At 43.3% G+C, this 25,888-nt stretch overlaps 5 protein-coding genes across 5 annotated transcripts in view; 2 read left to right on the top strand and 3 right to left on the bottom strand.

Moving 5' to 3' along the window:
* Positions 1–1,630: 1,630 nt before the first annotated feature.
* Positions 1,631–3,756, bottom strand: LOC139663946 (coiled-coil domain-containing 92B-like). The gene is made up of 3 exons (XM_071542742.1): positions 3,627–3,756; positions 3,450–3,497; positions 1,631–2,355 (listed from the first exon to the last, which is right to left on the bottom strand). The coding sequence occupies exons 1-3, from the start codon at positions 3,754–3,756 to the stop codon at positions 1,631–1,633; spliced, it is 903 nt and encodes a 300-aa protein (XP_071398843.1).
* A 2,138-nt stretch (positions 3,757–5,894) lies between these two features.
* On the bottom strand, positions 5,895–13,035 carry LOC139663949 (F-box only protein 40-like). Its single transcript, XM_071542746.1, has 8 exons — positions 13,006–13,035; positions 11,957–12,545; positions 11,318–11,790; positions 10,556–10,735; positions 9,626–9,867; positions 9,167–9,298; positions 6,618–6,942; positions 5,895–6,107 (listed from the first exon to the last, which is right to left on the bottom strand). The coding sequence occupies exons 1-8, from the start codon at positions 13,033–13,035 to the stop codon at positions 5,895–5,897; spliced, it is 2,184 nt and encodes a 727-aa protein (XP_071398847.1).
* Positions 13,036–14,181: 1,146 nt separating this feature from the next.
* LOC139663950 (F-box only protein 40-like) lies at positions 14,182–18,486 on the top strand. Its single transcript, XM_071542747.1, has 7 exons — positions 14,182–14,196; positions 14,579–15,502; positions 15,557–15,745; positions 16,162–16,448; positions 16,819–16,950; positions 17,478–17,805; positions 18,268–18,486. Exons 1-7 carry the CDS (start codon positions 14,182–14,184, stop codon positions 18,484–18,486), a joined length of 2,094 nt encoding a protein of 697 aa, XP_071398848.1.
* Positions 18,487–19,820: 1,334 nt separating this feature from the next.
* On the bottom strand, positions 19,821–23,314 carry LOC139663951 (TLC domain-containing protein 2-like). Its single transcript, XM_071542748.1, has 5 exons — positions 23,136–23,314; positions 22,843–22,925; positions 22,125–22,207; positions 20,920–21,125; positions 19,821–20,019 (listed from the first exon to the last, which is right to left on the bottom strand). Exons 1-5 carry the CDS (start codon positions 23,312–23,314, stop codon positions 19,821–19,823), a joined length of 750 nt encoding a protein of 249 aa, XP_071398849.1.
* A 2,487-nt stretch (positions 23,315–25,801) lies between these two features.
* The window catches only part of LOC139663969 (apoptosis-inducing factor 3-like), an 8,129-nt gene continuing 8,042 nt past the window's right edge, over positions 25,802–25,888 (top strand). Inside the window, exon 1 of the mRNA XM_071542772.1 lies at positions 25,802–25,851. Within this exon, the coding sequence (XP_071398873.1) occupies positions 25,817–25,851 (35 nt within the window). The 5' untranslated portion in view covers positions 25,802–25,816. The remainder of the gene's footprint in view (positions 25,852–25,888) is intronic.

The raw sequence follows: 25,888 nt of genomic DNA on the forward strand, positions 1-25,888 counted from the left end.
TCATTTATACTTTCAGCTTAGGCCACACTTTATTATTAGATGACTCTTTTATTAGATGGCATGCACCCAGCCCTTATTGGTTGGCTTGTAGATTCTCCCCTGTATACAGTCAATATGCTATAGCAGGTTGCTAGCAGCACAATGTCAGGGATGGAGATCCCTCAACTTTTGCCCTGGCCATATGGAGGACAGTCTGACCGCATCATCACAATCCTCCTCCTTGTCTCCTCCAACTCCTTTGACCCCTCCCCTTTATTTTTTAATCCTCTCCACTGCAAAGGTGCAGAAAACGCACTATTCAGCCCCTCATCAGTGGTATTTTGTACAGGTGTGTGGTTTTTATTATTATGTGACATTGCAGGTGGAGATACGTTAAATTTTTACAAAGTAGTTTGAACTACAGGTGGCATGGTGGCTCAGTGGCTAGTGTTGTCATGTCATAGTGACAAGGTCCTGGGTTTGAATCCCCATCCTTTTTGCATGTTCTCCCCATGTTTGCATAGGTTTGCTCCGGTTTCTTCCCACAGTCCAAAGACATGCAAGATAGGTGAATTGTTGACTCTAAATTGCCCCTCAGTGTGAATGTGAGTGTTTCTGTCTATGTGTTGTGTGGGATGGACTGATGACCCTTCCAGGCTGTTTGCCTGCCTTCTGCCCTGTGCATGCTGGGATACGCTCCAGCCCCCCACGACTGTGACTTTTTGAGCTAACTGCTGTTATGTGATCACTGTTGATACCATTGCCAGCAACTTGACCATTAAATTTCATACCAACCCAAGACAGACTTGTTTCAGTCCCAGTCTAGGTTTGGTTCTACTGCCCCCCAATGGAATCATTTGACATGAAATCTCTGATAGTAGCTGTTGTTTCCTAGTGTCTACCAAAGTGTTTCTCAGCTGGTGGGTTGAGACCCAGAAGTAAGTTGTGAGCTGTTCTGAGAGGGTTATACAAACTAGATTGATGATTAGATTAGATAGGTGAATGTTTTTATAAAATATATTAGGATTAGAACAACATACAATTTGGGTCTTGATACAAAACCAGCTGAGAGCCACTGGTCATCAGTGTAACATCGGTGTAATAGCTATTTCATAATAACCATTCGGCATTTTGAGAGGTTGGAAAACAGAACACATGACAACACAGATACTGTTTCGCCATTACTAGGCACATTGCATGAATTTAATAAAGTGCAAATCATACAAAATGTCCCTAAACTTTCAGAACCTGAAATAAGGCTAGTGCAGTGAAAAAGCAGTTTGCCACTTTGGACGATATATCATGTGTTCACAGACCCAGAGGCAAGGCTACTACTTACAGGCAAAAGCCGTGACCAACAGTGTTAAATCAAAACGTTTTCATATGAAATAATACCACTAGTCTGTGTTTCCATCATTTTACCCACCCAGTTTCTACATGTAGGTTTGAAGTTAACATCAAACACCTTTGTGCAACTAACTATAACTATCTAATTCACTTCCTGAAATCTATACACAACCAAAGGCTTAAATCTCTCTCTTCAAACCACTGTCTGAGAATAGGTATAGATAACTGCATCTGATGTTAAATGATGTGGGCTGATTTCGAGACCTGCTGGAAGACAACATCAGCTCTCTGCCTCTCTGCTGCGTCACAGAGCCGTTTCTCCCTCTCCTGCCCCCATGTCCACTCTCCTGTGCACTCTGCTCTCCTCTATATCCTCCCACTCGTCCTCCAGCCCCTCCCTGTCCCGCGTTCTGATTGGTCTGCTCCAGCGGAGGAGCCTGTATCTGAGCGGCACCAAGAAGAGGGCGGGGTCGGGCATGGGGTGTGGCCTCTGCGGTGATGTCACTCTCTCCTGCGGGACGCAAGCTCGGACCCTCTCCTCCCTCACGCTCACGCGCCTCCTCTGTCTCGCCTCCGACTGGCTGGGAGAAACTGGGGGAGGCGGAGACAGGAGCCAGTCGGAGCCCTCCCCTTCATCGTCTTCGTCGTCTTCATCCTCCTCTTCTTCTTCCTCCTCCTCCTCTCCTCCTTCTTCTTCCTTTCCTCGGGCTTCCTCCTCTCCCGCTGCAGCGTCCTCTGTGCTTTGGCGTTGCTGGTAGAGTTTCAGGCGTGCGGTGTGGAGCTCGTGGCAGAGGGTCGTCGTGGTGACGGTCTGGCGCTGCAGCTCGCGGCTCAGCGTCGTGATCTTGTGGCTGCGGCGTTTCAGTTCCTCCAGGAAGCGACGCTCCTCCTCCTTGAGGCTCCTCCCGAGCGCTGACGCCCGCGCCCGGCCGGCCCGCAGCTCCCCGCGCACAGCGACCATCATGCACTGCTGCTCCTCCAGGAGACGCTCGGCGGCCTCACAGCGTGCCGCCAGCTCCGCCTCCTCCTCTGAGATACACACACACACACACACATACATATACACAGATTCTATATGGATATCAGTGCATATATGCATAGCCTTTGTAGATCTTTTGATCATCTTATCTCTTAGGATGTCAGACTTTGATCCGTTTTACTTTGCTCGATATCTCTCTTCTTTCATCTTTTTGATCAATTAATTCTCATATTACCTTTCTCAGATTCTCTCTGTCCCTATGCCTTTCTATGCTCCTTCACTTGCTCTATTAATCTGGCTGGATAAAAAATATATATACCAACATATTGCAATACTATTTTTCCTGATTCAGAGTTGATTCTGCAAATCCTAATATCAATACTTTAATGTTAATTCATAGCAATAAAAGGGCTGATGTTAATTTCTTTGCTTTTATCAAGGACTCAGTGGAGAGAAGAACTTGATAAATGATGAAACAATGTTGCTTGCAATCTTTATCATTCTGGACAAAAATATGCCTAACCCAATAAATCTACACTGTTGCATGATGAAACACTTAGGTGTCAGGTTACATGTTCACATATTACAGTAAGTTAAACACACTCAAGTACAAGGTGTGTGCATTAAATGTCTATCTATCTATCTATCTATCTATCTATCTTTTTATTTGTTTGTTTGCTTACTAAGAATTTTAAGTATAGTGCATTAGAGCTTTGTTTTTTTGTGAATGTCATTAGTTTTACATTTTATTGCAGCACACACTGCAGATCATTACCACATATTTCCCCCTTGCCTAATAAAAGTCAGTGACGATATAAAAAAACATTGGAGTTTGTCCTATGAACCATATTACTAATGCTAATAATGTAATGATAAAACCTGTATGAAACCATACATAGCTTAAACCTGGTGTATATTTCAGTCATATATGATTCATAATAATACAAATATATCAAAAGACAGCATGACAAGTACTGAAATCATATTGTATCACAAGTCATTTTGTATTGCAGGTCCTTGCCAATACCCAGGCTTACCCCGCACAGCCTCTGTGCTTTCCTCCCCATATAATTACAATATAAAATTTCGGCATCTCCAACATATCACTTTTCCAGCTCGTCAGCGAGGAGCTGTAATGTCTTACCTGCTGCGGTTCTGTCAGGAAACCTGGAGTCCAGCTCACAGCTAAGCTCTGCAGACAGGAGGAAGACAACCAGATTAGACAAAAACACACAGGCAGATAGACAGAAAGAGAGACACACACAGAGACAGACAGGCAGTCAAGTGGGTAGAGACAAAGTATAAGAGATGGAGAGATGACCGTGGCAGCGCCTCTTGAGGTGTGTGATCTCCAGCTGCAGGCCGGTGAGCATGGCCAGGTGCTCCTGCTTCAGGAAGGCCATGCCTCTCTCCACACTGGCCACCTGCCGCTCCAGCCTGCCCGTCTGCATGGCCCAGACACACACAACCTGCAGACAGACAGAGGCTGTTAGGGAATGATGGGATAAATGAGCTCCCAGTACAACAGTAGAACAGTCAAAACAGGCAGTGCATAGACAGACGGCCAAACTATTACTGTCAATGGTAAATTCTCCATGAGGAAAAAAAATCACTTTAACAAAATATTCCTATAGGCAACTGATGTCTGTGGTACTATAATGAGTTCATAATGACCATATCGCGTTTTATGCTATTTTTCCTATGGTATGACAATGATGATGGTATGATAATATTCATATAATATTCATAGCATATAAGGACCTATTTTTGCAGTCATACTTGTGTAGCATCCTTCTAAAACACATTGGGTTTCTTAGGTAGGGCTGAAAACTAGTCTCTTAATTGCAAGCTTAGTTTCGAACCTATACTCTCTACAGATTTCATTCCATTCAGTTTGATTCTCGCCTGTACTGAGAAAAGCTTGCTGCTGCTCTTTGCATGGTTGAGCTCTTATTCACAGCCCGTAGCGCTCAATGTATTTACCTGTAACTTTGTGCAATCACTGACCGTGGCCTACCGTGATATTCAAGCACGATCCGGCTCAAAGCGTTTCTCATGGATTCTCCCTCTGATATCTCTGTCCTTGATTTAGCAGAGATGGGGAAATCAGAAGAGCCGTGCAAAAATGTCCAGTCTACAAAATGGCCCGTGTAACCGCTATCTCAGGTAAAGTGGGTATTTCACGCCTACGGGCCCATCGCTGTTCTACCTGGCTGTAAGACTGACTGCCGTCTTTCGGAGTGTGAACAAATCCTGCTGCAGAGTCGAAATAACCTCCTCATAACCTTCTGGTTGTACGTGCAGTACGGTGCCGCTGCCGTATTCACAACAAAGCATCCAAGTATGGGGGGTGATTAATGCCACATAGAAGAGGAGGAGGAGAAGCAGCATTGTCATGGAAACTCAGCTACTACCTTTGTTGTAATCTTGGAAGGGGGGAAAGTAAAGGTTAAAACAATAATATAGCTTACACAGTCTAAATTAGAGGAATTGTCATTTAAAAAAATATTGGATAATGGCCACAATTACATTTGGAAATTGACTGATTAAAGAAAGTTGCAATTGTATGTATGTTGGATATGAAATAAGATAACTACTATTATTACTATTACTATATTATTATTATTATTAACAACTATTATTACCGGCAGACTATTATTGCCTGCACATATGGAGGGGAACGTTCTTGCCCGTTTGAGAAGTAAGTGAAACGTTGTTCGCTAGCTAACTATGATTACTATCGCTATGTGATTGTCACAAATGAGCAATGTTGTTCAATGTCTTTATATTTTCATATTTATGTACTCTGCCATCTAACGTTAGGCTATTATGAAGCATAGTTAGCTAGTCATGAGACCGGGCGCTACTTTGCCGCAAGCCAAAGTAAGCATATCCTATTATATCCATTCAAAATAGTGGGGACATTGACGATACTTCCACTTCTCCTCTTCCCTCTCTTTCTGTGTGGCATTAATCACCCCTCATACAGCTCACTAGGTTGCATCCAGTGGAGGGTACACCCACCTACACTCAGTTCACTCACCTTTTCATTTGCAGAATATAGTTCATCTTTTTAGGCATACATCTTTATGACCTAAATTCGTAGTACAAATCATAGTAAGTAAGGGATCAGCAAACGCAGCTCATGTGCTTCAGCATCATAAATCATACTAGTAAATTTTTTCCAATGTGAATATAACATTTATGTTATAAAATAATAATAATATAATATAATATAATATAATATAATATAATATAATATAATATAATATAATGTAATATAATATAATATAATATAATAATATAATAATATATAATAATTACAGCTGAATCATTCATAAATCAAATAGATAATCTTAAATATTAGCTACAGAGACAATGAAAGGGCAAGAAATGCTTCACAAGTTTTTGTCTATGGTTTATTTGTTTTGTGCAATGCCTCATGAGGTACCGACTGTAATATTCTCAGTACCATGGCTGGGGACATCATACCTACACCTGTCCCATACCAGCGTATGCTAGGCTAACATACTTGTAATGTCACTATAGGTGCATTATTAGATGCAGCAGGTAGAATTAAATGTCCTTTTCAATACTGACATCTGTTTCCTATGAACTGGGTGACCAGACTTTGTCTCTCCTGGCTGCCTCCCTGTTGCTCACTCATGCTGGGAAGGGGAACAGACTCGCTGTGGGGAGAGGTCTTGTAGTACGGACAGACTTTTAGATGAGCAGATATTGGAGGGATGTCTGCAAAACGCCACGAATCCACAGAGGAGAAGAGGTGACTGAACTCCCATACCTGAGCAGATATAGAGAGAAGAGAAGAGAAGATGGGGGAGGGAAGAGAAGAGGAAAACATGGGTCACAGCTGGTAGCAGTGCCTTAAAGAGTGAATCACAACTAAATCATGTTTTTGAGCTGTACACATGGTTGTATGGCTTCTATATAGTGAATAGCATCAATTCTGTAGTTATGCATCTATTTCAAAGGAAAATCGTTGTTGTACTGCTCTCTGTGGGCTGAAACTTTCAATCGTGTTGCACTTGTGGCCACAACTCAGTCAGTGACGTCAAGGCAGGTATTTCACCTTTGGCCGCATCAAACTTCAACTTAGCAATGAAAACTGTTACCGCCCCCAAGAAGAAATGGGTGATCCGTTACCACAGATACACACAACTATTCACTTTCACTCCTTTTTTGCATCTTTCAAAATTGTGCCCTAGGCGGGGAGAGGCTGAAAACAGTGTGTTAACCATTTTAAAAGACTAAAATGAAACGGTTTAGATGATTTAGTGTGTAGGTGTCTTACTGGTTTGGCCCTCCACTTGGCTCCTCCATGTGAGTAGGTCTTTCTCTCCCAGCGGAGGGTGACCATCCCTCTCTCCTGCAGCAGAGAGGAGCACACATCCCTCATGAGGCGGGACACCAGGGCCAGCTGAGACAGGGACAGACTGTCCAGGAAGCTGGCCATGTGGCACAGCACCTCGTAGGGCAGGGAGCTCAGAGAGTCCTCCTCTCCTATCTTCCTCCGGCTGCTGGAGGAAGAAGACTCTGCTGAGCTGCTGGGAGGCTGGGAGCGCTCCACCAGAGAGGCAGGGAGGGTGGGACGCAGGTTAAAACTGCTCAGGTGCTGGCTGCAGGGAGGAAAATAGTTATGAAGTTATTCATTCAATTATACAAAGTGCAAACTAGGATACAGTTTGTGTCCATCTGCAAGCTTGAGTATGGTCTTGAGTTTGAATTTTAGTTTCATGTTAGTGTGCATCGAGGTGCGAGCAGGTATGAGTCTGTTTGGGAATACATACAACATATATCATATAAGATATATAAAGTTTGAGTGCAAGAATCAGTATGTGTTCAAGTGTGAAATGATTTGCTGATGTGATTCTAGTCGTAGATTGTTATTCATCTACTTCATGTATTTCAGAAATATATTCCATTTTGGTGTGAATGGCTGTGACTTTTAGTGTGAATCAGAATCAGAGTCCATGTTTGAGTGTTGCTGTCAGTGTATGTGAGTTGGGTCAGATTCAGTCAATTTATTGGGCAAGTTACACCGATAAATCAACCTTAAACCTTGAGAACTTCACTTATTTTATTTTTTTTAGCTTGATTAAGTCTTTGAAATTGCCTCATAATGTAAGTTAATGTAATTCTCAGTATTCAAGTGTGGGTTTGAGTCCAACGAGTCTAAGTGTGCGTGTGTGTGCAAATCTGTGTAAATCTATAGAGAGTTAATTTGAGAGTGGGTTTGAATTGGTGAATTATGACCCCAAAAAGCCCTCGGGTCCAGACGGCATTGACCCTTATTTATTGAGACTTTCAGCAGAACTGATAGCTGAGCCCTTGGCCCACATTTTTAACATTTCCCTCTCTACAAATACCATCCCTAAAATTTGTAAGGAGGCCTATGTTTTTCTCCCCCTGACCCCACTGACCTTTTTACAGAAAAGTGGTTTGCTGAGCTCTGTCCAGTCAGGTTTTAGATCAGGCCATAGCACAATAACTGCTGCCTCACAGGTGCTAAATGACATAATACAAGCTCTTGATAACAAAAAACATTGTGCAGTAGTATTTATTGACTGACCCAAAGCGTTTGACTCTGTTGACCACACAATTTTAATTAATAGGCTCCACAACATTGGACTGAGTTTCAAAGCAGTCAGTTGGTTTGAAAACTATCTATCAGACAGGTCGCAGAGAGTTCTTGCTGATGGTCAGAGATCATCCTCCTTGGGCGTACCCCAAGGGTCTTTTTTGGGTCCAGTCTTGTTCACTATTTACATAAACAGCATTGGCTCAGCTGTGAAAAACTCAAAAATCCATCTGTACGCAGATGACACAATTGTTTACTGTTGTGCCGCCTCTCTGTCTAGCGCTGTCCAGGACCTCCAAGAGTCTTTTAATTCCATTCAGGCTGATTTTAACAATCTCAAATTGGTCCTAAATTCTGATAGAACAAAATGTATGTATTTTTCTAGATCACACTCCCAGCTTGTTGTTCTCAACATCTCAACCCTTGATGTATATGTGTATTGACCAACTGTCATCTTATAAATACTTTGGAGTCTGGCTTGATGCAAAGCTTACGTTTAAAACACACATAGACAACCTTGTTAAAAAACTCAAGATTAAACTGGGTTTTTATTTTAGAAACAAGACATGTTTTAATTTTGCTACAAGGAAAAGACTTGTCATAGCTACATTTCTCCCTATGACTGATTATGGTGATATTCTTTAAATGCATGCCTCTGCTACCTCACTTCAGGCTATAGACACAATTTATCATGGAGCGTTACGTTTCATTCTGAATGCTAAATCACTCACTCATCGTTGTCACTTGTATGAAAGGACAGGTCTGACCTCATTATATTACCACAGATGGCTTCATTGGCACATTTTTATCTACAAAGCCATCATAGGGCAACTCCCTGGCCTTTTCAATCATATCACAAGCTCTTACAACTTGCGCTCTAAGAATTTACTACTTTTCACTGTCCCTCGCCCTTCCACAGAATTTGGGAAGATGGCTTTTAGTTATTATGCTCCATGGTCCTGGAATCAGCTCCAGAAAGATGCAAACCTGGATCACTTCATCCCTCTGGGTGATTTTAAAAGTCTGTTGCAGTCTTTAAAAACTGAAGTTTGTAGCTGTTTTATTTGAGATTGTATACTGTGTAATTTGTATATTTGTATGTATTCCTTGTAATTTTATATTGTGGTTTTTTGTTGTATTTTTGTAACATCTGTTTGCTGCTCTCTTGGCCAGGGCTCCCTTGCAAAAGAGATGAACATCTCAATGGGACTCACCTGGTTAAATAAAGAAGAAATAAAAAAAATAAAAATAAAAATTCTCACTTGTAGGTGACGGTGGCTTCATGTGTGGAGGGCTGGAACCTCCTCTGGCTGTAGGTGCAGCCCAGGTAGGACAGGGGACATCGCTGCTCGAACCAGCCGCTCAGACCCGTCTGGATGTCACTGTGCACATTCCTGGATCACAAGGAGGATAGTATCGGCTATTCAGGATAAATATACCAAACACACTTCATGTTTCCATTCACAGTTATCCCACTGCCTTTACTCCATCTTTATTCACATTTCATGGGGTCTTTAAGTTACCTGAGTGAGTCCTACATAGAGCATACACTCTTAACTGGATGTGTGATCAATATTCTTGTGTTCTTATTAAGATACTGTATGTTGTTTGGCAAGTGATGTGTTGAAACTGACACATGTGACAGAGATACGGAGGTAACCAGGGTCGTGCAAACAAGACCCTCTGCTGAATTCAACCACATTAGTAGCATTTACAGCCACCTGAAGTGTGTGGGGAACTCTCTGCGGTGGAAGGTGTGTCCACAGAGGAACGTGAAGACTGAGTTGCCCTTGTTTTGTCTGCTGTTCACGCTCTCTGCCTGCAGCTGGAGGCGAAGCTTCAGCGGCCTTTCCACTGTCACTTCAGCCAGGGTCGTCTTCCGTTTAAATGGTGCCGTGCAGAACGAGTGCGTTTGTGTTCCCTCATCAACATACAGCCCGTCAGTTCCCTTTGACTCACTGATCTGCACGAAAATCAATAATGCACAAACCCTGATGAATTCAATTAAGCACACAGTATGAATGGATTATAGCGGGGTGATGATTGTGCAAAAATCGGAGAAGCAGGTTTGTGACCAGAAGGTTGCTGATTGTCCAACTAGGAACACATTGATGGGGAAAATCTTCCCTCCCTAATCAAATACCTTCAAGTTTGAAACACAGTGCTGACTGTACCTAAATTATATATTATCTTGGTGTTTCTACACATGTAAGATGTTGTTTGGTACCTATGATGGTCACGCTTGAGCTCTAAATAAGGAAGAAGAGAGCAGGCATTCAAATAAATAATACATTATATATCATTTTTCTTGCTACTGCTGCCATCTCTTCCATAAGGATTTAATTTTCCATCAACTGACACATCAACTAAGCAACTAAAGTACAGTATATTGCACATAGAATTCCTGGTAATATGTGATTGGAAAATGCAAAATGGAAGAATCTAAACATTATAAAACCTATAGCTTCTCTTTCAGAACATCACTGTCTATTCTAATGTGAAGCTCCCAGCAGCCTGACCGGACCTCAACCTCTCTGAGATCTGTGGTGCATAAACAATTCTGTGTTAGAGTTACACATCAAAGATAATTTGATGAGAGCATTCTGGTTGTACAGTTCTTTATAAAAGTTGAAGTGAGAGCTTTGGCTGACCTTGTGACCCATGACCTCTAGCTCTGCGTAGCCCAGCAGGGTGGCTGCTGCCTCGTCGCTGTTCCAGTCCTCTTCCTCGACCCCGAGGTCAGACGTGTCCACACTGCGAGTCTCGCTCTGGGCCCGCGTCGCTACATCACACAGGTGCACCCGTCGCTTATAATGGTAGCTGTCAGGGACCTCGGAGTAGACAACAGAAGAGAATACAATACATTACAATATGATATAATACAAGGCAGTACAGCCAAAACATCTTTGGGCCATGACCCATAGCCATGAACAACTATGGCTTATTTGGACAGATTGCATGCTGAATATATCCAGCATCGTTAGATCGTAGAAGTATTAGAAAATGCTTGTTTCAAAAGCAACAGTGCACATTGGTGGCTCCAAATGCTAGCAACAAGTAACTGTTTGAAAGATTTGAACTTAGGTACACAGAAATCATGTAAAATGACATCAGTCTGTATCAAAAGGTCTAATGTTTGTGAGTCCAGCTTTCGCTGAATGGAGCGCTCAACTGCTGCTGTTTAGGAAACAGTTTGAATTTTACTAAAGTTTTGTTTTGTCACTTCTTGTGGGCGGAGAACTGGACATACCCAGCACCAGAATTTGATTTTGGCAAACAGGGTGAATCCGCTGGTTCTCAAGTAGTGGGGTTGGGATGCTTTCCTCTACTGCAGCCCCACTTTATGATTTAGGCTGATAAAACAGGTGCATTTTACGTAAAAATCTTGCCTTAGTGCTGCTTTAAATCATCACCTTGAAAGAGCGCAGGGTCTGGACTGGGATAGGCTCCAGGCTTCCGTAGACAAAGTCTTCCTCTCTCGGTGTGCAGGCCTTGATTTGTCCGAAGGTGATCAGCATGCGCCCGTGGTGCACCAGGTACATGTTGAACTCTTGCGGGGTGAGCTCCTGCCCCAAACGGTCCAGCACCCCTTCCTGCCACGGGGCCAGGCCCATCTTACTCGTGTCTGGTGGGGGACAGTTTCTGTCTGCAGCACCCCCTCGCGCCGCTGTATCCTCCTTGCCAGGTTTTGTGTTCTGCAGATTGTCTTGGTTTGCCTGGGCGGCTGCACAACCCCCCCTCTCCATGCTGAACATCATGTCACACAGGTTGTATGTCTTTGTGGTGATGCCTGATCCTTGCCCTGCATTGTTCTCCACAGTCTTTTCACCAACACTATTCTCACACAAACTATTGGCATTATCCTCAGAAATGGATGTAGGAAGACCTATGGGAGACCAGAGAGAGGGAGGGACAGAGGGAGAAATGTAAAGACACCAGAGGAGCATGAGAAAAGTCGAGAATGTATATAACGTCAAGCTACATTTTTCAAAGATTCATCATTACAATTTGCTGTAATGATGAATCTTTTTGTATTTAGCACCATGATTCACCTCCATTGGTACCGTTGTTTGTGAGGACACCATTGACAAGCCCTCCTGTTGCCTTCTCCTCTTTCTCGTCCTCCTTTCTTTCCTCCTCATCCTTTTTCCCCTCCTCCTCCTCTTCCTCTGCCATCAGCTCTGGGTAGAGGGGCTTCATCTTCAGCCGGGCGAAGAGGTCTCTCTGATCGACCAGGGCCATGGCAAGATCCAGAGCCGCCCCTCGCCCCTCATCTGCCTCCAGCACATTCTGCTGCATCTCTACGTTGTTATGTGGGTGTGTTTCATCGACCGGCCAGCGGAGCCACTCCATGGAGCAGCAAACAACGCTGGCGGGACAGACCTGGAGGTGCGCTGCCTGCCAGGAGCGAGGCATGGCGACCGGGCAGCCGTACCCTGCGTTGAGGCACGGCACCCTCACATTGGGGCAAAGCAGCAGGTGTTCCTCCTCTTTGCACAGGTGGAAGAGCGCTCCACACAGCAGGCGGCAGGGGACGACCGCACAGGACACCGAGACCTCCACTCGAGTCCTGCAGCGCCGGCTGTAGCAGGACTCACAGTGGACATGCAGCCCCACCTTGGAGGCCCGGATACGATGACTCTGATTAGGTTGGGGGGGACAAAGAGAAAGCAAGAGATAGATAGAAAGTCAAAGTGAAGACAAGTCTGAAAAAGACAGGCTTCCTAGTTTTCATCTTCAAATATACAGTGTTAAGTGCATGTAACTAGGGTAAGTAAACAGGTTTTATTATAAGAACAATTCATATGGTTACAAGCAACATTTGAGTAAAGGTAATTGTGTATTGTGTGTATCACAAAAATAAAAATATACCATTCTTTAGATCCTCTGGAACCAGTCTCTATCTTAAGCAGCAGATCTTGTATCCTATCCTGTAAATAGAAAGGAAAATTTGAGTCTCATTCTCTCACAGAACAAGGCAAGCAGCTTGAATAAATAAACACATCTGCTATTCAATGAATTTACTGAAAACACTGCATGTAAACACACAATGCCACTACTATTGGAGTCCCCCAGCTCAAAAAAACAATCTTTAGCCTACCGCTGTATGAGTAGGAAAGGAGAGAACCATGCTCCTTGCACCACGTCTTGTGCTTTAAAGACTGTGTGTGTGTGTGTGTGTGTGTGTGCGTGTTATAAATAGAGCTGTGTGCCGACTGAGAAATGTTACCTCGGCAGTTTGGAAACATGGTTTGGGTTGCCAGACCTCTCAGCCATTTACTTCAGAGGACATCTCTCTCACCTTAGTCCCATTCAGTCACATTGTGCTGCTACTGACAATAGGGATGACAATTGAACCTGAGAACAAAATGAGGCTGAGTGGCACCAGATAATTTAGAGTCCATACAGCATCCCCTAGTGGAGAGTTTAGAGACTTTCAAAACATTGTATGTGCGTGTCTCATTGGAGTTATTCCAACAGGAGATTAACTATTTATGCTCTCCTGGAAACACAGTTACTTGTTCAGACACGGTGCATGAAGCATACACTGATTTCAGCCACAGAATGAAGCATAAAGCCCACTTTATAGTTGTAAAGATTGGACAGTCGTGTAAATGTGTGATACTTTAGGCTGTAACCCGATAGCACTGCTGCAAAGTGAGAGATTGAGAGAGAGAGATTGAGAGAGAGAGAGAGAGAGAGAGAGTTATGTCCCTTGCTGAACCAGAAGGCTGCTTGGCTAATTTTAACCTGCCCGTTCACTCGTGTAAGAGCTAAGAGACTTGAAGTTATAAAACCAGAGAAAGGAAACACAAGTCCACATTGGCACCCTGGTAAGACTTTTGTCAGATTAGGCTTTGTCCCACTGGGTGTGTTGAAATACTTTGACAATGTGCATGATGATTTATATAGCCTATGAGTGTTTTCATTGAAGAGCAGTATAGTAAAACTGTTCAGACACAAGTAATAAAACCGTAGAAGTAGTTGTGAAATTGCATTTTTGTTGTGTTCTTATCTGTGCACCTAACTATTCAGATTTTGAATGGTCAGCTTCACAGTGGAGGAGACCTAACTGAACATTATTGTAATAGGCCATAGATTACAATTTAATTACTGTGCAACTCTAAATACCAAATCTTCATAATATGGTTGTAGGGCAATGAAAAACAAGCAGAAATTGTAATGCATTTCATCAGAGTGCTTTAGAGCTTGAGAGTGCAAGCCAAGTGACAATTGTTCTCTGCTTAGTGCATGATGGACCAAAACTATTGCATCAATGTTGGGGGCATATGTGACTGTTTCTCATAACTGTGTTATTTTTGTCCTGCTTGTTTGTTGCGTGTCCTACCTGGTGTTGCTGTCTCTCTATTCAGGCCTGATATTACAGGTTAAAACATAAATCTGTATGTTCATTTTCTATTGCATTAATCTTACAGGTTTCCATGACTTCTCTTACACACTGATAAAGCCTTGTGGATATGGTGAGTCACAGATGGTATACCAGATGATTCTTGATGTTGAATCAGTGCTCAAGCATTTTTTTTTATAGCCTAGGGTTAGGAAGTTTGTCTTTTATGTTTATGTTCTGAGCTTAATGTTTTAAAAGACTTTTCTTTTGACTTTGACTTTCTATCTATCTCTTGCTTTCTCTTTTTCCCCCCCAACCCAATCAGAGTCATCGTTCTCGGGCCTCCAAGGTGGGGCTGCATGTCCACTGTGAGTCCTGCTACAGCCGGCGCTGCAGGACTCGAGTGGAGGTCTCGGTGTCCTGTGCGGTCGTCCCCTGCCGCCTGCTGTGTGGAGCGCTCTTCCACCTGTGCAAAGAGGAGGAACACCTGCTGCTCTGCCCCAATGTGAGGGTGCCGTGCCTCAACGCAGAGTACGGCTGCCCGGTCACCATGACCCGCTCCTGGCAGGCAGCGCACCTCCAGGTCTGTCCCGCCAGCGTTGTTTGCTGCTCCATGGAGTGGAACCGCTGGCCGGCGGACGACGCCCATTCTTACCCCAACACCGAGTTGCATGGAAACCTGCTGAAGGAGAGGGGGCAGGGGGGGTGTCTGGACCTGGCCATGGCCCTGAAAGACCAAGACCACCTGTTCCACTCCCTGAAGATGAAGAAACTCTTCCCCGAACTGACCAATAGCGTGGACAAGGAGAAGAGGGAGGAGGAGAGGAAGAAGGAGGAGAGGAGGAAGGAGAAAGAGGGGAAACAAAGGGCTGCTTTGGAGAAGGAAGCAGCAGATAGGGCCGCCGGTGGGGGTTGGATCTGGGAGCCTATGAAAATGTTTGGCATCAATGCCACTGATGAAGAAGAGGATGAGAGAGAGGCTGAGGCAGAGCCAGAGTTAACCCAGGAGGAGAGGGAGGCGATCGCCAGGGCCTCACTGAACGCTGGGATGCTGGAGAACTACAGCGCCTGGGAGCGCATGTTCAGTATGGAGATGGGCGGCTGCAGGGAGGCGGGTGGGGAAGCTGCAGCAGGAAGTAAAGGGACAAAAGGGAACGGGCTGGGCACTCTGATGGAAGAAGATACAGAGACACCAGATACCGGTGTGGGTGCCGCAGCATCAAACACATGCATGGATCCATGCAGACATGTGAGCAGCGCATGTGTTGCCCCCTCCTGCTTTCTCACTGCCAGCAATATACAGACTTTTGTGTACGAATATGTGGAGCCGATGAAGATTGTCACTGTGCGTACGTTTAAAATCCCAACCAGTTTCTCGGCCAGGCAGAGCCGCATCCGCAACCCTGGATTCTATAAGAAGGAGAGCCGCGCTGTGGATACCAGCGACCTGGGGGTGGCGCTAGACAAAATGCCTGTCTGGGAGGAAGTCCAGGTGAGAGGAAGATATGCATCCTGCTATGGAATAAAATTGTGCACTGCAAATACAAAAAACTACTTTTAACATGTCATTTAATCTATCTTTTTTTCTGAAAAAAGTGAAAAAAAATATGCTAAAGGAATGAGAAGATTTCACTTGTTCTCAGTTCAGTTTCATTTGCTTCAGAAATATTTCCTGAAAATAAAAGTAACAATGTTTTAAAATAAGGAATCTTTGTTTTAAGAAAAATAAGATTCTAGAATTCAATATGAGATTAAATGACTTCAGATGACTTGCAGTGCATAAAGTACCAGTGTGGCCTCCTTGGTTCTTTCGGGGACCTTTATCTTAATATAAATACCTTCATGTCTGATAAAAATGACCATAAAACAATATGGTAATTAATTGTCTCATGGTGATTCGCTCCCCAGGCGTCTCTGCTCTGCTGCCTGGAGAAGGAGCAGAGGGGTCACCTCATCGCCGAGGCGGCGTGCAGCGACGCTCTGCTCTCAGATGAAGGCTCCCAGACCTACAACTTCCTGTCCGCTCCATTCCGGTCTAACGCATCTCTGGCCGACCTGACGGCAGAAAAACCGCTAGAGCTGCACCTCCAGCTGCAGGTGGAGGGCGTCACCAGCCGGCACCACAAGGCCAGCTCCGCCTTCACCTTCCTCTGTGGACACACCTTCCAGCGCAGAGAATACGGCAAACACTACAGGTGGGTGCTTGGTTTTTAAAATTTTATTTAATTTTATCTCATTTTTTCTATCTAATTTTATCTTCCCTAATTATACCTCCCCATTTTTGAATTTCCTGTCTATGCTGTATGGTCCCTTGAGAAATTTCTCTTCACTATGTGGTTAGATAGTTCCTTATAAGTCCCTATAGTTTTCTAATTATCCAATGTTTCAAGATCCAAACCAGAACTGGGTCACATAGAATTTGCAAATAATGATCAGCATTTGTTTTTAAGCTCTTTGGAGTACAAGATAGGGTTTTGCCATAGGAATGCAATGAGACACCGGAAAGATAAGACATGGCTTAATGAAGTATTTTCTGATCTGTGCACATTCACCCTACATATCCAGGAATGTGCACAGTGACATCCAGATGTGTGTGAACGGCTGGTTCGAGCAGCGATGCCCCCTGTCCTACCTGGGCTGCACCTACAGCCAGAGGAGGTTCCAGCCCTCCACACATGAAGCCACCGTCTCCTACAAGTGAGAAAAACCTCATAACTCATCTCCGCTAAAGAGTACATACAGAATTACTTAAAAGTATTTTACAGTAAGTAATCTATGGCCTTTATTGGCCTCTATTGGCAATCAGTAGGAACTGCAACAACATTGATAGAAATTATCTCCTCCTCCTACACAAGTCTCTGGTACAGCTCTTATCCACCCACCCCTCCACCCCACCCCACCCCACCCTCACTCACACCCACCCTCTCACACACACACTCACACGCAAACACTCCTCTTGTCCCCTTAAAGTCACATTTTCATTTTGGATTGGAGGAGAATGGGAGTATTGAAATTCCAATGGGCAGGGAGTTTTTGTTCGGGCCGAACACTGTGTCTTGAAAGACAGAAATCTCAGCATCTGGCAAAGGAATCGTTGAGTCATTGGTATTGATTAACATCCCTATCAATCTCTCACAGATATACTACGGTCATTTTGTGCTATGGGGCAGTAAATACCTAAATTAATGCACCTTTAAGAAGTGTAATGCCAATGTGTCTTTCAGCGAGGATCTGGGCAGCTTCAGCCTGCGTCCGACCTTCCCTGCCTCTCTGGTGGAGCGCTCCCAGCCTCCCAGCAGCTCAGCAGAGTCTTCTTCCTCCAGCAGCCGGAGGAAGATAGGAGGGGAGGACTCTCTGAGCTCCCTGCCCTACGAGGTGCTGTGCCACATGGCCAGCTTCCTGGACAGTCTGTCCCTGTCTCAGCTGGCCCTGGTGTCCCGCCTCATGAGGGATGTGTGCTCCTCTCTGCTGCAGGAGAGAGGAATGGTCACCCTCCGCTGGGAGAGGAAGACCTACGCACATGGAGGAGCCAAGTGGAGGCCAAAGCAGAGGGTGGGTCAATAAAAGAGTCAGTGTGTCTGTTAATAGTGAAACAAGATGTAAATAAGGTGATCAGTAGTTACTGCACAATATACTGTGTATACACTCAGTGCAAAAAATGTTATAAACACCCTTCTAATACTGACCTAATCACCATTTTCTGACATTTCTATCGTGTAGAAGGGTAGAAATATAGTTGAATGCTGTTGAATGCTTTTCATCGGCTAATGCTTACTGGGGAGCTACAACCCCTATTGCACAATTAATGTTTTGTCTCAAGGCTTCTTCCCTTTACAACACCCCATCATTCATGAAGTGAATTAAATAGCCAAGATAAATATAGGATTTAAGCTTTCATCTATACTTATTTGCTCAGCCAATGTCATGTACAGTAAACCAATAATTTGGCAATATTTTGTATACGTTGACCATGTCTCTCTCGCTCTCTCTCTCTCTCTCTCTCTGTGACTTCAGGTATGGCAGTTCAGCACCCTCTTCTCCCCAGTGGAGAGTTGGTGCTTCCAAGACACGGCGCCCATGTCCGAGCACCTAAAGGTGTGTCCCTACTACCAGAGAGAGTCCAGAACCGAGCGGATTCTGCTGCCGCGCATCAGAGAAAACACCCGCACTAACACACTCTGCAAAGACCCCACTCTGGTTAACTTGTTCCAGAAGAAGAAAATCATAATGTAGTACAAAGCAAGCACGACTACAATATGCTGCTTTAATCTCTTATTATATAACGGGTAGTATCAGCCAAGCGATCTGATTGGTCGAAGATGCGTTCCAGTAGCCATGACTTATCGGTTTCTATACCAGCACATGTGGTAACCAGGGAGATAGTTAGCAGTCTTTCTTGCTTTCTCCTGATTTTTATAATTGTGGATGTATGCTAATTTGGAAAAAATCTTTGGTAACCATCATATAAAAGCAGTAATATCCAGCATTGCTCTTTACTGTGGTTATATATAGTTTATTGATCCTATAGCCACACTATAGAAAGCCTTCCCAGGTATTATTGCACCACGAAGCCACAGGGAATTAATGTTTTGATTCTGATTTTTCTATTGCACTGACAAAGTTTTGGCTTCAATCGTTATGTGGCTATAGATTGAATCTAGGCCAATGATGAGCAGTTCAATTTTATCTGAGGCTGCATGGAAAAAAGTCACATATAAAGATGTTTTATTTCTTCCTTTGTTGATTGTAATGTATTCGCTGCTATTTTTTGCTAACTATATGATTGTTTTTCCTTTGATTGATAAACACAAAGAAGCTAATCTAGATTACTATCTGTGAGTTCTTTTTAATAAAAAAAAAAATACAGCAAACATGACAACAACAATGTTATTTGCAGTACATTTACACTGGATATGTTGAATGACAACATGTTATGTGTTAGAAAAACATTTGGTTTGGCAGCTCAAGGTATTAGAGGTAGGCTATGTTTGGGAGAGAAGGTAAGCTGCTGCTAGGGATGGATACAGAACTGAACTGGGCTGCATGGTTCTTTGCAACATTTCATGGTAGAGATCTCTGCTCCATTATAATGATACAAATTATAAGAACAATTTGGACTTGAGCTAAGATATGACAAGTCCCAAAACACCAGGAAACCATTATCCAAGTGAGTGACATCCCACACCATACCCAATAGACATCCATGTTCCTAAGTGAACACCCTAAATTGTACCTCTTTATTGTCTTAGCCATTTTCCATCTTATTGTCTCTTATGGCCTTTTATTGCTTTTATCTGTTGCTTTTTATCTTTGTCTTCTATCCTATATATTTTTTGTATGTGGACGGCTGTTGTGAGGTGTCTGCTCTGCTTGCCAAACAAATTTTCCCTTGGGGACAATAAAGTTTTGATTGATTGACTGATTGATAGTCATTATCAATCCTGGTCCTCGAGCCAGGCTTGACTAAGACCCACTGCCCTAAAACATCATGAGGTAGAATACTGACTCAGTAGAAGCAGCTTCACTCCTGTCATTTTTCCCAACGTAAAACACAGTGCCGGCTCTCTCTAGTGGTCCTTGCTGGCGTTGCGTGTGTCGGTGAGGACGTCTGCCCTCAGCAGCCTGTAGAACAGCACTGTGTTCATGGTGGTGATGAGACTCAGGCCTGCGGTGCCCATCGTCAGGACGTAGCCAGGTAAATGTTCACTGTGGCGGGCCAGCCAGCGGGTCATCCAGGCCAGCGTACACACACGAAACACCAAAAACCTGATGACAAGATGGAGAGAAAACAGCTGATTATTAAATTAGGGAGGTAGTGTGTGTGTGCACATCCAAAAACCTGAGCAGGCATTTGGTGGAAATGACAGGACCATGAAAAAGATGTGTATTCTTGACAAAGAATATGTTTTTATACTGTCTCCTTTGTAATAAAAAGCTTGCCTTCATTCTCTTATTGGCTTGTTTTTGACAATAACTTTATAGCTTGTAATATAATTGAATAGCACTGAATAAGACCTAAATGAAAATAAGGCGTTAAGTTGTGGTGATAATCATCACACAGTCTCTTTCCCTTTTTTTCTTGATAGTCTTTGATTTGATTTGATTTATTTTTGTGCAAAAAGAAGTATACATGTTAAAATATGCATGAACACGCATATCTCTACTAGGATTCGAGAAATATGGGTTTTAGACGGCTGAAAGAGATACTGATTTTTGGGTTTTAGAGATACTGATATTTTTGGATTGAAGCTGCTGATATCCAATATTTTGTGCTGAAATTATATATATGTTAACTTTGGCTATTTTTATGGCAAAAGTTCCAAGCAATTCCAAGAAACTACAAGCACTCAGTAATTCGGTTGAACAGCCTCTGAAAGAGCATTTGGACCACAATGGGACACTAAAACTCTCCACTGAAACACAGATTAATAAAATTTTTGGATGGGTTAGCAGCTCCTTAAGACAGGGTGAGGCAGTTCTGATTACAGGTTTTACAGACTACTGCCCCTTAAGCTGGTCGAATAAAATCATATCTTCACCTCTATCATATTGGCGATGGGCAAAATGGACTGGTCAATATCAGATTTTTATTGTAACCAATATATCAACAAACAGATACATCATTCCAACCTTAATCTCTACCCAGCGAATAGCACAGCCACCTACGTTCCCAGGTTGAGCAGGCTGGTCATGCGGTAGGTGGTGGAGGGGCGGGGGGGTGTAACTCCAGTCTCCGGCCCGTTCCTCCGTCCCGACAGGAGGAGCAGCTGTCTGCTGTGGAGGAAGACAGAGTTGATCTCCACCAGCAGAGACGCCACAGCAAAGCCCAGGTAGAGACGGGACGTTATAGCAAGGCCGAAGCACGAGATCACCTGAGGGAAGGGTGTAGGTGGAAGATAGGGTCAGTACACACACACATAAATGCATAAATGACACATTAAACATCATGGCAGCACTTTCCCATACAGCTGTTGAACTGTCAGCACTGAATCTTTGACATTCCCATATATAGAAACTTGAACACTGTTGATGCATGTGGCTAATTTCCTGATTCCTGGTTTGCTATCAAACTAACCTTGGACTATGAGAAGATAAACCGCGGTGTAAGGGGATGAAGTGTTTATGGTTTGAAGATAAGTGTTTTACCGCCTCTGCGGTCAAATCAACAACTTCAAAGAGCTGCATGCAGACACTTGTCTTATCAACACACACACACACCCAGAACAACATACTGTTTATAGCTATAACATTTTCAGGCAAAGTTGGTGGCCACTTTCACCAACAATTATGACAACTGAAAAGATTATTCCATGGTCATTCTGTTTACTAAGAGGCTATTACTGTGTTCTCAACAGATTTGGTTCCAATTTTTAATCCCTGTTGTAAACAATATTGCCATTCAGTGCTGCCTCAAAAAGTGGCTTGTGTGTTGTGGTTTTGTCAGACTAAAGTCACAAGCAGTGAAGGAGCAGCTTGTTTCTCCATAAATTACAGAGATTAAACTGTCACAAAGATCAAGGCTGAACAGCATGGGCTGAAGGGAAGGGTGCAATGTGACTCATTCACTGACCTTGTCACTCACACAACACATAGATATGCATGCACACTCTATACATGTATGCACACGCACACACGTCTTTAAAGCAATAGCTCTGGTATTGTTTTTTACATACAGTGTTTCCAGTTAAATAATTCCATAGCAAAAAATGTATAAAGTAGCTTATACTTCCCTTCTATTTACAGGATATGCCTAGTGCTTAAGACAACTTTTCCCTGACTATCTAAAGCAGTTGTACGTTGTTTATATATTTTGCATACAAGCATGCACACACACACACACACACACACACACAAGGGGCAAAATTCATTACCACAGAGTGGTGGAGGAGCACCTCCCAAGACAGTTTAAATGACTGGTTAAAGGACAGGTCCAGGAAGTCATGGATGAAATAACCTGGAGGAGAAAACACACGTGTTGTATGTAATCATGTATGGACACATACATGCGCACTTACGCATACGTGCGCACACACACACACACACACACACACACACACACACACACACACACATACACACACACACAGAAACACACATGGAAACATAAAATGTCAAAATAATGAAGGAGTGAACTTTCTTCTAGTGACCTTCACTCTTGTGGAAGGGGCCACCGGTAAGAATAACTTTTTCACTCATTGGGTTAAAGCTCATTAAAATTGGGTTGGGTAGCTCTCTTCACTTAACATATCTTTATTGTCTTTATAGAAAGTGGGCTTTGGTGGCTGACATTTCCATACATATATATATATACTTTTTTTTTTTTACTTGTCAGTATGGTCTGCTGGTCAGTATTTGGTTTGCAGGGTTGAGATCAGTCATAAGTCATAAGAAATTATTAAGATTAAGAGCTCGGTGGAGTCACGGGGGACAATAAAGTTGTATTTAATTTAATTTAATTTAATTTCAAAGTGAATTGAGCCAAACCCTGATGGCCAGACAAGAGAAAACTGTCTGCCCATCTCAAATAAGCCCGGTCATTCTGAGTGTAAACGTCGGTGAATCTGTGTGGCATTAGAGCGAAGCTCTCACCTGTAGACACAGCCACAAGGCTGTGGGAGAGCAAGGAGTGAGAGGAGATCAGGTCCTCTGCCATCTGAGGATGGAGGTAGAAACTGCATTGGGAGACAGAGATGGCAGGAAATGTTCAGATGATTAAAAAAGAAAATGAAAATAAATGCAAGGATTACAAAATTAATTCTGTAAAATGAACTCTGAAAGACAACTGATGGCATGAATGGCAGAAGAGACTGATTATCAGGCTGATGCCAGCAAAAGCAGCACCAATATTTGTTTTTCTGTAAATCACGATTACCTTTACGCACCATAAAACAGCCCATGCTCCCGTCAGAGAGCTGTGAGCTAGAGAAGTGGAGATGTTCCGCCATTTCCAGACTTTCTTGCGTGCCGGTTCTGGCGTTGGCAGGAATCTGAGCATCTTGTTCACCAGCCTGAAACAGCATGCAGATCCTCCAGTGACCAGAAGCGCTGACCTCAAATCCATAACTAATTTCTACCACAGTGGCTGATGAGCTCACTTCAAATCCCTGTGTTCCTGTGTTCAATGCACTTCTCAGCTTGGATAGTATCTGCTGAAATTCACTCTACGGACCCAAAGTGCACAATAGAATCAGAGGCAGAAGACGAGGAAATGTCAACCTCTGAACTCTGTTTAAACCACATAAAAAAAATGCATTTGTTTGCCTTCCCTGCCCCCTAACACAGATTCCTCTGCTCACGTGAGGCAATAAACTGACCACTGATAAGTGGTGAAGGGGCTGCAGCTTTATCATGACATGATTGTCTCTCTGGACACCTTTTCCATCACATCATTTGGTTGGAGCCAATAAGGAGCAGGTTACACTCGACAGATGTGCTGTGTGTGTGTGTGTGTGTGTGTGGATGAGAGAGAGAGAGAGAGAGAAAGAGAGAGAGAGAGATGTGTGAAATGAGAGAAATGTGAGAGAGAAATATTTCTCCAAACTCCAAAATATGTGTAACTTCGAAAAACTTCCTCCTGACAAAAAACTCCTCTATCTCTTTGGAGAAAAACGTGAGTGTGCCACACTAGCTGCTGTTTATATAACATGCTGTGAAAACCTGAGACAGGACAACAGACCTAAATATTTTCCAGTTTTTCCTTTGTGTGTGATTGAATAATTGCAACTTTCTATTGTTCAATTATCTTTGTTATTATTATTGCTACTTTTTCTTGATTATCTGTTTTGCTTTGGCAACAGATACTGTTGTATTTAATGCCAATAAAGCTTATTTGAATTGAAAAAATTGAGAGAGAGACACACACACAGAGACAGGGAGAGCGAAAGAGAGAGAGACACACACAGACAGAGAGAAAGAGAGACAGAGAGAGAGAGAGAGACAGACAGACAGACAGACAGACAGACAGACAGACAGAGAGAACGAGACACACACACACACGCACACACACACACACAGAGAGAGAGAGAGAGAGAGAGAGAGAGAGAGAGATCAGTTCATTTAATTATCATGTAAGCTATGAAAGAGGCTGGAAAGGAAAACCACGTGGGGAACTGATACGTCTGTGCTGAGTGTTTGCACCACGTCAGAATCTCTCTTTGTTCGAGATTATCGATAAGGATTATCGATAAGGAAATTGCTGTCACAATCCCATTGATTGGACGTCTCTATCACTGTTAAACTAATTACCTACTGACATCTCATCTTTGCTAATCAAAGAATAATTTCCATTCATTCCCTTGAATCTTTAACATTAGCCTGTGTCTACTTGCTCTCTATGTATTGTAATGCTTGCCATACCCAGTGGTTGAAATCTCACGTTAAGTAGACGTTTCCCTACGTGAAAATAAAGTACGTTTTTCTAATCACTCTGAATAAATTTCCCTATGCAGTAAGACCTACAGCTAAGATTTTGTTCATAATTTTGTATAAACTGGCCTATTAAACCCTTGATCTTAACAGCAGAGCTCCACACACGCAGTGGTCAATCTGTATTTGAAACGTATGTCTGAATGAATGATAATAGCCCAGTTTTACGTAAGTTGTGCATTGTCGCTTGCGTATACATGCGTCCATTCAGAGTCGGGGGCTGCTGCCTCGTCAGCCTTTCTCTATACTGCTGTTGTGAAACACAAAAAGCGTCGCTGCTCTCTGGAACAATAACGGGGGCTGAACATGACCATTAACATTATTCAATCTGTTTATTCACTTGAGATCGAAAAGTGACTTTTTTTGGCTGGCGATTCAAATTTTAGGTTTTCCTGTCAAACCTAAACTTACCTGACTGATCAAAGCGTCCCAGGATCGAGGGATGAGTGTTGGGGATGGCCTGGTTGCCGTGGAAACGGGCTCCTGTCCCATCGCGATAGATGCATTCAGCTGATGAGTAGAGTAGAAACAGTGAACACGGTCTGTTGTCCGAGTTTAAGGAAAACCCTTTTCAAAGTATAACGCGACGAATAGTTCATGTTCCTGGAGGATTTTTGTATATTCCTGTGGTTTTACTGTTGAATCAGCGAGATGTCTGGGGGCAAACCACGTGAGTATTTCACTTTTTTGTTTGAATTACAGATCGGTTTCAGACAGTGGGGATGCCAGTTGCATCATGGAGTCGCGCGTAAGTCACCTGTCTAATGACCCATGCAGGACGAATGGCTCACCTTTTTGTGTCTTTGCATTTTGGCTCGATATTTTATTGATCTCTTTTAATTTCACAACATTTTAGACGCTGGGAGTTTTTGGCCTGGGACATATGTGGGTTTTCTAGATGCTGCCGTTTGTCAGAAATGAGAATCTTGTTTGTAATCAGTGTTAAAAACATTATTTTGATGAGCATGTATTTGTTAAACGTTAAAAAAAACTGGAAAACTGTAGGCTATCCCCATCCTCATCCCTCCCCTCTGTGCATGTTTTGTTTGTGTGTGTGTGTGTGTGTGTGTGTGTGTTTCCAGACCGTCAAGAGTTGCCAGACAGTGACCCGGATGGCACATCAGAGGAGCTGACAGAAATGGTGTGTCTGGAGTCAGACCTAAAGGATGGACAGTAAGATAGAGGGAGAGGGGTGGGAGAATGTGTGTGT

The sequence above is a fragment of the Centroberyx affinis genome, unplaced genomic scaffold (genome assembly GCF_046629955.1).
Source record: "Centroberyx affinis isolate AG114_WGS23_722 - 3 ecotype Tasmania unplaced genomic scaffold, CSIRO-AGI_Caff_v1 ptg004178l_1, whole genome shotgun sequence".
In the NCBI taxonomy this organism is placed as follows: Eukaryota; Metazoa; Chordata; class Actinopteri; order Beryciformes; family Berycidae; genus Centroberyx; species Centroberyx affinis.